Source organism: Seriola dumerili, unplaced genomic scaffold (assembly GCF_002260705.1).
Source record: "Seriola dumerili isolate Sdu_G_001 unplaced genomic scaffold, Sdu_1.0 BDQW01000149.1, whole genome shotgun sequence".
Classification (NCBI taxonomy): domain Eukaryota; kingdom Metazoa; phylum Chordata; class Actinopteri; order Carangiformes; family Carangidae; genus Seriola; species Seriola dumerili.
Window position 1 is genome coordinate 11,838,711 of NW_019174404.1, and position 11,642 is coordinate 11,850,352.

The 11,642-nt window shown below is 42.4% G+C and overlaps 1 protein-coding gene across 1 annotated transcript; it reads right to left on the bottom strand.

Moving 5' to 3' along the window:
- Window positions 1-2: 2 nt before the first annotated feature.
- Window positions 3-8,498, bottom strand: pcnx4 (pecanex homolog 4). The gene is made up of 11 exons (XM_022750445.1): window positions 8,388-8,498; window positions 6,699-7,473; window positions 6,416-6,595; window positions 5,431-5,969; window positions 5,203-5,303; window positions 4,781-4,903; window positions 3,700-4,060; window positions 1,974-2,077; window positions 783-1,888; window positions 474-660; window positions 3-274 (listed from the first exon to the last, which is right to left on the bottom strand). Exons 2-11 carry the CDS (start codon window positions 7,394-7,396, stop codon window positions 23-25), a joined length of 3,651 nt encoding a protein of 1,216 aa, XP_022606166.1. The 5' UTR covers window positions 7,397-7,473; window positions 8,388-8,498; the 3' UTR covers window positions 3-22.
- Window positions 8,499-11,642: the final 3,144 nt, after the last annotated feature.

Consider the following 11,642-nt stretch of genomic DNA (forward strand, 5'->3'; position numbering starts at 1 on the left):
TCTTAAGAGTTTGTCCTTGTGTTCAGAGGCAAGGGAAGTGAAGGGGGGCTGAGGAGTAAATGGGGTATCCTAAAGGGGGATCGGCTGCCTGAACAGTTAAGTTTCTTAGCATGAAGGGGTGAGCCTGGATGCTGTAACGCTCCTCATCATCATTAGTAGCATACAGGAGCTCCCAGGAAAGGTTTGCCCACTGTCCTCGTACCCCCTCTCCATTTAGACGGCCCACCTGCACCAGCTGCTCCTGCAGGGACAGGACTCGCCCTGTGTAAGTTCCCTGTGGACAAGAACAGTCAGTCATAAAAATGTAAAAACCAACATTTCACTGCGATTGGCTCTAAATTGAAATTTTAAATAACCTCAATTTTATGCCAATGATTGAATAAGAATTTTCTGTAGGAAAGGTTCTCACCAGACGTACTTTTATATTTTGTAGCATAGACAGAATGTGAACAAGGGCTGGTGTGTGTAATTACCATAGCGAGGTCATGACCTAGAGAGAATAGGAAGGGCTTCTCCTGAAGGACACTGTCATGCCAGCCTTTTTCTGTCACCAGGCCGATGTACCAGTCTCTTTCATATTCCTCCAAGGTGCTGAAGAATTCCTCAGGCGACTCCATGGGCCCTAGGCTAGCTTGATCAAACAACAGCTTGAAACTGAACCTGAAAGCAAACAAAACCATAGAGACAAAATTTAATGAAATATAAATAGTGTTTTTTTTCTGGCATAAATAAGCTCTAGTGATCAGAACTACCAAAACCTGGAAACTAAATGTAAATTTTACCTGAAAGCCCGAAGAGCAAGCTGATAAAGTTCTTTACTTGAAGAGAGCCAGTCAAGCCCTTCTGTCCATGGTACATCTCCACAATAGAGCCTGTAGACGTAACTGGGACTGGTGAAGGCAGACTCGGCCCCCAGTGAGATGAGACATGAAAGTGCGACCTGAGCATGCAGTTCTTTCAAAGCTTCATCCTCCTTCAGGGCTTTGGTCATGTCCTCTGAGGTCTCGCTCTGCACAGCAGGCCCAAAGCGCCCTAGAGTAAACCGAAACCAGTCCTCAGGAAACAAAGGCCTGAGCTGCAACAGGCGGGATGGTAGCAACGGTGCTGTCCTCCACCCTGTTGGTAGGTTGAATACCTCTGACTGAGGGCAGCTGAAGCTCAAATGAGGGACAGAGCCGGGACTCTCCCTGAAGACCTCTGGTGTTCGGCTTTTATCTACTGCTGGCATCCCGATGCCAAGTCCCAGAGGCTGCAGAGGTTGCAAGGCGGAGAGAGCCATGTTTTCAAAAAGACTGTCCATCTCCACAGATCCCGGCAGAGAAGCCCCTGTCTGCAGCGCTGTGTGTCCAGGCTGGACCTCTGCAGTCACTAACGCCACTGTCCGCCTGGCTGGTTGAGGTCCAAATAAGTCATCCTCATCTGACCAATCCCCAAAGGAGGTCAAGCTGGAGCTGTCCTGTCTAAACCTGAGAGAAGACACATTGGATTCCACCATGACAGCCTCAGGTGGCTGGTTGCAGGCAGTCTGGGCCAACTGGGAAGACTGGGACTTCCTGCCTCCAACCCCTGGCCCTTCTTCACTGCTCCATAGAAATCCTTTATGCTTCTGAACACAGTATCGAAGGAGCAACCAGACCAGCGCTTTAAGAAAGTCATCCTGAAGTTTCCTCAAGTTGTCATGAGAGTCAATGATGCCAGAGAGCACATTTCGGGCGTCGGAGTAAACTCGAACTGCAAGGGCAGCACAAGGGGTGAGGGCATTCCCCCAGTGCAGGTTAAAGCCCTGGGTGAAGCCAAGCCGTTCAGGGCGCTCAAAAGCAGCCTCGAACACCTCATCTACCCTCCGTGCCTCCACTGTGTGGCAAGATGTCTCCTGCAGCTCCAGACCCTGTAACAAACCACACACCATAATGTAATCTTGTTGTAAATCTTGACGCAGTGATCCTTAATAGACATACATAAAGATACAGTACCTTAATGTTGACTGTACAGTAGCCATATCCTCTCTCCAGGATCATTATCCAAACCATACGGTCCTGAAAGCGGCCCAGAAAATGAGAGCCTGGGGCTAAAGAACCTAGAAAGGGGGAGAAAATAATCAGTCATCCATGTATCTAACATGTCTGATATGTGATTTGTAAATTCCGGGCAGTGAAGAAGAAAACAGACAATATATACATCATGCAACACATGGGGAGTCCTGGCACGCATCCCTTTCATTTTGCATCAGCTGTGCGTCCCTCTGCTGACTATGTGGATAACATGGCTAGTGGATGAGCTGCAGGGAGACGTGTACCATCACAGTAGTACAGGAAGGTCATGATACTATTTTAACTGGCTGACTGCACAGAGATCTAAATATTAAATCTCTTCTTGGCCTTAGCTTTCCATTAGTCTCTAAAAATTCACTCCTTTTATGCAATTTTGACTTTTCATTTTGGGAGGCAGAAGACAGCAGACAGACGTTTATTTCAACACAGATGAACAGCAGTGGCAAGGTGATGGAGGCTTTTGTTTTAAGTTGACTAGCGCTTGCTCTGCTCAAGGATAATGTCATGTCCCATAACTACATCTCAGAATAGACACAGCCGCTTCCTCATGATGGGAATTGACACACTAGGCTTCTTTCCTGCTCACTGCTTCCCAGCCCCCAGTGTAAGTAAAGCAAAAGAACATTACAAACAGCCATCGTTAGACTGCGAGTATCAACTTAACAAGTGCTTATTCTGAATTATATATCACAGCTATAGCACCCCAAGCGCACAGAAAAAAAGAAAAATAAAACAAAACAGGAAGACTGAGTGATGACATTACCTCAGCGGTTTTATTCAGTTTTGACTCATCAGTCCATAAATAATGATTCTCTACTTGCACTGTTTTTTCTCTTGCCCCCTCCTGATCGAGCACATAACAAAATCCTAGCAGCAGCTCCGTTTGGCCTAAGAGTATTACGCAGTTAATGGTGTGGAAACATTTGGATGTAATGAATACAGATCAGAGCTTTTTTTTTTTGGGTCACTTCACAGGAAGCTCAACTGGATCATGCAAGCTCACATTACTGCCAGCAACTCCACAGAGCTGCTCACAACAACATTCCTCTTACTATTAAACCATATGAGGTGATGCTTCAATGCTCTATGATCTGCATACAGTCCCTACTTGACCCATGGGAAAGTTCAGTCACTGCAATCATAGTACAAGTCAAAACACATTAAAGTAAAAAAAAACAAAAAACAATAAACAAGTGTGTATAAAAAACAACAACTTTTGATTTTTCCAATTGATGAGCTTATGAATTAAAAAATGACCAATTCCAAATATTTTCATTATAAATTAATAATTCTAGTTATTTACTGACAATCCCAAAAACAACATAGAACAAGATGACAACTCATCGGTGAGCTCATTTTTCACAGTCTTTTTAACTTTTAAGCTGGGAAACACACAGTCCTCCCCGCAGCCCTGAGAGGACCTGGAGCTGCTTTTAAATAAAAACAATAGCATTGTTCTAAGAAAATAATTTAAATCTGATAAAAATATACTTGTACGCTCTCAATGAACGCTATAATAGAATATTTAGAGAGAATTACAGATCTTATAAATGCTAAAATAGTAAACACTGTTTGCTTGGAACATTTGAGAAAGATTAAAAAAGGAAGACACCACAGACAGGGGAGATATCAAGCATGCACAACTAACCCAGTGACCCTCTTGCAAAGGCCATCCTCAGAGCTGAGGCCAGACTTCCGCTCATCTGCTGGTAGAAGATTGAGTCTGGGCAGGGACAGGCAGTACCCACAGGCCCCGGCCAACTGCGCTGAGGCCTGGGGAACCCTACCAGGAAGATGGGCAGGGTGAAGAGGGGCAGCAGAGGGGCAGAGAGCAGGGCAGACAGGGTCACTACCGCCAGCAGCAGCGGGCATAGAGAGGCGTTCACAGCCAAGAGAGTTCCAGCTGACTGACGACGCTGCTTCTTCTCTGTCCAAGATGTCACCAACACAGTCAGGGTGAACTTTAGCTTGGCCAGGAACTGGGTCAATCTGTCAGTCAGTAAGCCCACCTGGATCAGAAACACACAGGCAAACATGAGGAGCGCTGAGCTACTGAACCACCATCAAGTCTTATCAGCAGATGTCTGTGTAATATACAGTATGTTTGATTGATTTTTGCTTCACTTTTTTTTTTCTTTTTTACTTTGTGTTAAGTTAAGCTTTGTTTCCTTTGGTTAGCTATTCATTAATAATAATGTATTATTAACTGATGTATTAGATACACATTTCAATGTAATTAAGTCCTCTAAAACACCATCAGTCACCATCGACCTTAATAATAAACACCTCATTAACACCTCTCTTGACAGTGTCAACAATAAACCTGAACACAAATTCTAGAGTTTGTGGCAGATCTGTTGTATTGAATAACAATAAATTAATAAATCATCCGTGGAGTGTATTTTGCATTTTTTCCCCCACTGTGACTCTATACTTACCTGAAAAAATGTTGCAATATTGGGAAAAAGGGGGAAAGATGCTATCAGTACTCGTGATGATATTCCATATTTAAGTTTTGACAAGATTTTGGTATAAATGTCGAAAACAAATTGCTTATGTTCAGAAATTAACTATCCCATGCACTGTCAACAGAACAATGTGCCTTTCACAGCTCTGGTGTAAAAATTAGTGAGATGTGTAAGCACTGTTTAGGTCAGATTTAAGCCTGTGCGGATATGATTTAATGTATAGGGCAGAAACAGTAAGGGTCAAATTAAGGCTGATCTCACCAGAAGAAGCTGAACTCCAGTTCCCAGGTTGTCCCACCCTGGCAGCATATTGTTTCCAGCTGCAAGCCGCACTAAGACCACCACCACCATTTGGAGCAGAGCATCCTCTGAGCTCTGCCACACCTGCACAGAGCAACCACTATGCTGAGCATGACAGGCACAAATCTCAAGTGAACAACACTCAGGAATGAATCACAGTTAAGTTTAATGTAAAAAAATATTGTGAAGATGACAAAAGAACATGTTCTTAATGATCATACTTTTCAGTTTTCTTTTTAAAGAAGACCTGTTATTTGTGGTGTTCCCATTAAAATCTGCCCAGAGTTACTTTAAAAAGAATGTGTTTATTGTAGTAAATATTTTCTGCGTGTTATGTCCATATTGATACTTAAGACTATGAGCAATAATGAGTGTGTACGTACGACTCTAAAGGCTCGTGTGAATCCCACACTGAGGGAAGCCCTGTGGAGCAGCTGCAGAGATTTGTCCATAGACAGGAAAGCAATCATTGCAAATGGAGACACTATAAAGTGAAACACACAGTAGGTATTGGATCAAAAACACATTCAGAGGCCTGGTGTTTCCACACCTGAGAAATCTGTTAAGATTGGACTAAAACAGACTAAAAATACAAATTATAACAAGCTCACCAAGATTAAGCAGGACTCTTCTGATTGCTGCAGCAATGTATAATCCTCTATTCCTCTGCTTGAAGGTCTGTACATTGGACATCCCTTTAGGGTACAGAGGATTGAGGAACACACCTCCAAATACATAGGCTCCCTGGATCTCTCTGAGAGCCCAGCAGAGGCAGAAGAGTATGAGGAGTAGGTAGCTGACAGGAACCTGGGGTCCTGTAACCAAGCTCTGTGATTGAGCTGAACCAAGGAAATGATGCAACAGCCCTGCCTCTGCCATCCCCACCAGTAGCAGGGTCAAATATAACAGTAGCTCCCTGCAGCCCAGATTCCAGCCAAAAGAACTGGGGGGAGGAGGTGGCGACCCCCCTCTGCGAAATCCGCGGTCCCCAAAGGCTGCCCTGGGACCTCTGCAGAGTGTGCTGACCTGGCTGAGGTCCAGGCTCAGCAGAAAACCCATTGAGATGGAGAAGAGAACCACACCCAGTGTTGAGGGGATGAAGTAATTACACACAGCTACGCCGGCAGATGTACCAAACATCAATAGCAACCTATGGGACAGCATACACACAAAAATGTTATGACTGATCATACACAGGCTACTGTCACACTTGTCACTTCAGTGGAACTATTACTGTCTGTTCATTACTGGTTTCTCACATAACATGAACAGGATATGACTACGCAAAAAATAAATGTTGGTTTAACTGACGGTGTGAAACACTGAAGCTGGTGTGACAAATTAATACAGACATACGGTTACACAAAAGAAATGTGCAGTTATTTTTAGGAAAATTTAGATATACCAATTTGTATACCTGATAAAATACTATATATGAAAGCATACTTCAAAATTCAAAGTGAAATAAAGACCATAAATACAATTCAATCTAGTATTACAGTTGTTGTAGTACCAGAATTTCAATTTTTCTGTGGAAACCTGTTAATAATAGCAATGGTTCAAATTTTGCTTGAAGCTTATTGTTCCAGTATGTACCTGAGGTTGCTAGACATGGGTGAGCCTCCTAAGCCAAACACAAGAGCCTGCTCCATGCCCCAGAGGAGCAGGGCATCCAGGGGAGGCAGTATACCTAGCGCCCACAGCAGAGGTAGGAAGAGGAACAGCACATGGAGAACCTGGCTGGCCAGTTGGAGCTCAGGGACAGGGCCTGAGAACCTGAAATCACACCAAGATAGAGAGCTTTATTATGACAGCAAGAGAGCATTATTCTATAAGAGGACTTCTCAGTTAATACGACAAAGGTGTTGTTTTTGCTCACCTATCAGCCAAGTCCACAGTGATGAAAATAAAAATGTAGAGGGGCCGGGTGAGTGGAGTGATCTCATAAGTGTCCTGTGCCTGGAAAGTGGCCGTCTCTGTGGCCGTATTTACAATGAGGGAATACTCAGCTATACATAGTGTCACCCAACTAAGGACAAAAACTACCAGTGATACACCAATGCTGCCGTAGAGAGCAGTCAGTCTACCAAGGAACACATACCATGTTCCAAATCCACAGAGCACCCCAGCTAGTACTGTATGCAACACCACATTCAGCCCAAACCTCTTCCCAGGGGCTATGAATCGGACTGTCTCTGGGCTGACACAGTGGGTGAATTCCACTTCCTCTTCATCAACTAGGATGTTGGGCGCACCAAGTCTCTCCACTGTGCCACTTCTTCGAGCAGCATACAAGGCCAGGGCCTGGACACCCGCTGCAGCCCCGAACATAAGCATACCAGAGAGCACTGCTGCATGGAGCTCCTGTAGTAGCTGCAACTGGCAGAGCAGAGTACCAATACCCCCAAAAAGCCATGGTGTCAAGAACAAGACTGCCTGATTAACATAGACATATGGTGGGGCACAGTAGCCCAACTTGAAGCGTGGACCCCCTAACACTGTCTGGGGGAAGCGCTTCCAGAAGAACTCCTGCTTGTACTCATTAAGAAGGGGCACATCTGGCCCCATTCTGACCATTCCTAAAAGGGTGGAAGGTCATCTCCACGGAGCTGAAGGAGGGTTTCCAATCATCGTCCCAGACACAACAAAGCTGTCTGCAATGAAGCACACCTTCAATTAGGCAATGGAGGAATAATTATTATCAAATATAGTAGAGATGCACTAATACAATAAATTGTTGTTGTCATATGGCAGTAGCCCCAGTCTGTGCCTCTCATGTAACAAGATTAAAGTTAAATCTGTAGTAACTACTACAACTTTTATACTGCAATATACTGTCAACTATTTTTGCTTCCTGTATTTGGATGATTTTATATTTTCTGAGAACTTCTGTTAACCCAGCGAAAATGTCACTTCTTATAGCTGTGATACCATTAACAGAATAATTTTAAAGCCATCTGTTTACAACAGGGCAGACATGTCTGAAAAGCCTAAACCCTTTGGCACCTATAATCTCTTCATCATTCATTGGTGTGAAAATATTGGATGTTAGTCGCGTTAAAAGATAAAGACATGTTGTTATCGGAGCATCTCTGAAACTCTCACTGAGGTCGCTGATATGTGGAAACTGTTGTTAACACCTCCGCGTATATAAGACTCCAATAACAGGGGTCATTTTAAAAGCAAAGCAACCATGAATCCCTCTCTGCTTGTTACATATAACACTAAAAGAGATACAAGACAGGGGCATGGGCTCCTACGTTGCCATGAAAACACAACACACAAGCAGTAGCTTGTGGATGCGCTAACGTGGGGTAACCTGTTCAAGCTAATAGCCGGACATTTCGAATCTCAATTGATATAACCAAACCAGGCAATTAGCGAAAAGTACATTGTTTTCTGGACTGAGACTGGGAGTGTTCTTGTCTCTTCTTAGCTAGCTCTATTATTGTTAGCTAGCAATGCCAGTAAGTCTTTTCAACTGGACTATCCGTTAGCCTGCTATTACTAACAGGTAAATAACAGCATGTTGGCAACCTTCAGTGTCACTGGTGTGAGAAAAACTTACCGTCAACAGCAGAATACCCAACTGCAGCTACGCTCTGTGTAATATTTGACGATATAGATAGTATTGTGGGGAAACAGGCGGAAATCGCCAGCACTAACATTAGCTGCTAGCTAGCCGTTAGAAAGCCAAGCAACATCGGCATGATACACAGACAGATTGTAACCAATAGCAGTGGAGACGAGAGGAGAGCGAGTCTTCTGATTGGCCTGTACGGAATAATCCCCGCCTCCTACACATCCAACCCCGCCCCTTCAACCCGACACGCACACACATTATTAATGATACAAAAGAGAACAACACAAATCCATATCTTTTGTATCTTTTGGATAGAGGCATGCTGCGTTACAGAAATACTCACAAAGTACCAACTTAGTGAGTACAGAAAACTATGAAAAAGTAGTAGGGTTTATTACCATAAAACAAAAAGTCATGTAACTGGGAATAACTTTAAACGTAAACGATTATTAATTACTGTACAACATTAACATATACATTTACAAATACAATAGTGCAGTCATATAAACCAGGGTATATTAGACTGTGACTTCAGTTTTTGTGTGAGTGGGAATCATATTCAACCCTATCGACCAGTTCTATGAAAACCAAAGATTGTGCCATTCAAACTTGTTCTGCATTGAATAATGAAAAGACCATCACTCTTTGCAATTCTAATTACATCAAATGACACATGCCAAGGGGTTGTTCACCCTCCTTTTCCAAAATTATTTTTCTTGGCACTTGCCAGTATCTTTAAATCCTGAATCTAATGCGCTTAGTCGACCCCAAAAACTGACATAGGATTAGGAATATGAATATTACATTCTAAATCCTTATTATCATGTTCTTAATACAAAAAAAGAGCAAATCCTACAAGTATTTTATTATTTCAATATAATGAAAGTGATTGTGGTCAAGTGTCTGCCTTTCCAAAATGTTGATTTACTTAGAAAGGAAAGAGGGCAAAAAGGAGGATCATGAAATGATCAACTAAAAAGGCCACAATATCAACACAAAGAAAGATAACAGTCTGGAGCAAAGGAGATTAAATTATTGTTGTTGTTGTTGTTGTTGTTATTCTTCCCTGGGGCTGAGGGGATAAGGGTGGGCAGGAGGTTGTGTTTCCTTGTAATCTTGAAAAAGCAATTTCTGCTCTGTGTAGGACACAATAAATCATAACAAGAGAAAAGCCTGTCAGTCACGACAACATTTATTGCACCCTGTAATCCCCCCATAGCACCACTTATTTAAAATCATTGCTCCACTTTTCTTACAGCTGTCTGATGAAGAATATCTACTTGAAATAAGATGTAAGAGTGATTAACGGAGAAACACAAATGCAAAAAAGGCTGATACCAAATTGGCCTGTGTACAAAAAGCAGACCATCTGACAGTCCTCTGAAAATTGATTCCCGTTAAATTTACAAGAAAATTGGGTATTTGTCTGTTGTTTTGTTATTGTGTTACCCTGTGTTTGCTATTTTAACCAAGCAACATACTTTGTGTGATTGAAATAATGTGATAAATGACACACAAGTTCAATAATGTGATAAATCACACGCAAGTCCAGAAATGAATAGCAGTTAAGATTTAATGCTTCTGCGAGGCGTGCTCTCACCAAAATGTCTACACAAAATAAAAGCTTTTTCCTTTTCATTCTAATTGTCACTCTCACTCCATTCTTTTATCTTTATTTTCACTCCCTCTCCATTCACTCTTTATTGTAGGGAACCTCACAGGAAACAAATCACAGGAAAATGACAAGCAACAACGATAACTCAATGACAGATTTCAAGAGAAGCAATATGGCAAGATTGTTTTTGAATAGAGGATGTATTTGTGGGGATGAAAAGTGAACTTGGGATATAATGTGCACCTTTTGAAAACAAAATAATTTCTATTTTGATGATGGCCAGCAGTTGGTTGCCATCAACAGTCAAATGTGGAGAGAACATTTAATTTTTACAGCATCACTTCAAAGTCAAGTGATGATGTTGATGTAATTGTAAGCTCTACTGAAGCACTTCTGAAGTTAATACAAACTGGTAAATGTGTAATGCATGTGGAGATTAATGGTGTTCATGCATTGCACATACTGTGCGTAATGCTTCGATTAACACTGCACAAGATGCAGTGTTTTCTTTGGCATCAAACATCAATCAGTGTCCTCATCCCTCTCACTTCACCCCCTACATCAACCCCCAACACTGGAACCTGAGTAGATAGCAGTGAAAACATGGTCCATTCAGCAATTATTCACAGAGTCTTGGACTAATGGTGCTCTGAACGCACAGACACAGCAAATGTAGGGAGTTAGTGGACCAGCAATAATGGCCCCATACAGAGCATGTGTTTTTCAGTGTGTATGTGTGAGTGTGTGTTGGTGAGGATGGGGAGGGGCATCATCTATAACTGATTCACAACAAGGACAAACATGTCAAATTATGAATCCAGGATACAACTGTGGAGACCAACTCACTTCCCCTCTCCATCCCTTTCTCCGTCTGTCTCTCTTTCTTCCTCCCGCCCGAGCCGGGCTCCATATCAGGCAGATGAAAACATAACCTGTCACATTCCATCCCATTAAACCAGCTACGAACCATGTGGTCTACTCACATGGAGGAGCAGGGAGAGAGAGAGAGATAGACAGAGAGAGCAGTGCATCTGGGTTCACTCAGAAATTATGAATTATTCACAATCTTTATGCTAATGTCATTTTAATGTTAAAAACACTGACAGATATGCAAAGAGAAAACATACTGTATGGAGTCGTATGCTCACTATAAGCTTACAACACACACATAAATACAATTGCATTAGAAACAGTTATACTTAACATGTCCATACTGCACATCATGTACATAAATATAAAATATGCAATTATCCTTTGAGATTCCGAATGCATTAGAGTACTCATACTGAGCCCCCAAATCTGTGCATTAGAGTTTCTTTTTTTTTTTTTTTTTTTTTTTTTTAAGTGTCCATCAGCTGCCATTCGATGTCAGGCAGAACACGGTAATGACAGTGCACTCACTTGCACAGTCATTAGCCCCGCTTAATGCTGGGAATTAACACAAATTAAGTGAAGTTAAGTACATGCATTAGAGGAGCTTGTTTGGGGAGAGCTTTTCACTTTTGCTGCCTAGAGCTGGCTGTTGCCTCGCATGTTCAGCAAAGGCATATGCCGGCATCAAACACAAATCGGAAGCATACACACGTATCCCCTTTCAACTGATAAATTACTACCTACAGTACAGG

Coding starts and splice junctions, on each gene's coding strand:
- pcnx4 (XM_022750445.1), bottom strand. CDS start 7,396: ATGGTCAGAATGGGGCCAGATGTGCCCCTTCTTAATGAGTACAAGCAG. Junction 1,889..1,973: donor ACTGTACAGTCAACATTAAG/GTACTGTATCTT, acceptor GGTTTGTTACAG/GGTCTGGAGCTGCAGGAGAC. Junction 275..473: donor TAGGTCATGACCTCGCTATG/GTAATTACACAC, acceptor TCTTGTCCACAG/GGAACTTACACAGGGCGAGT.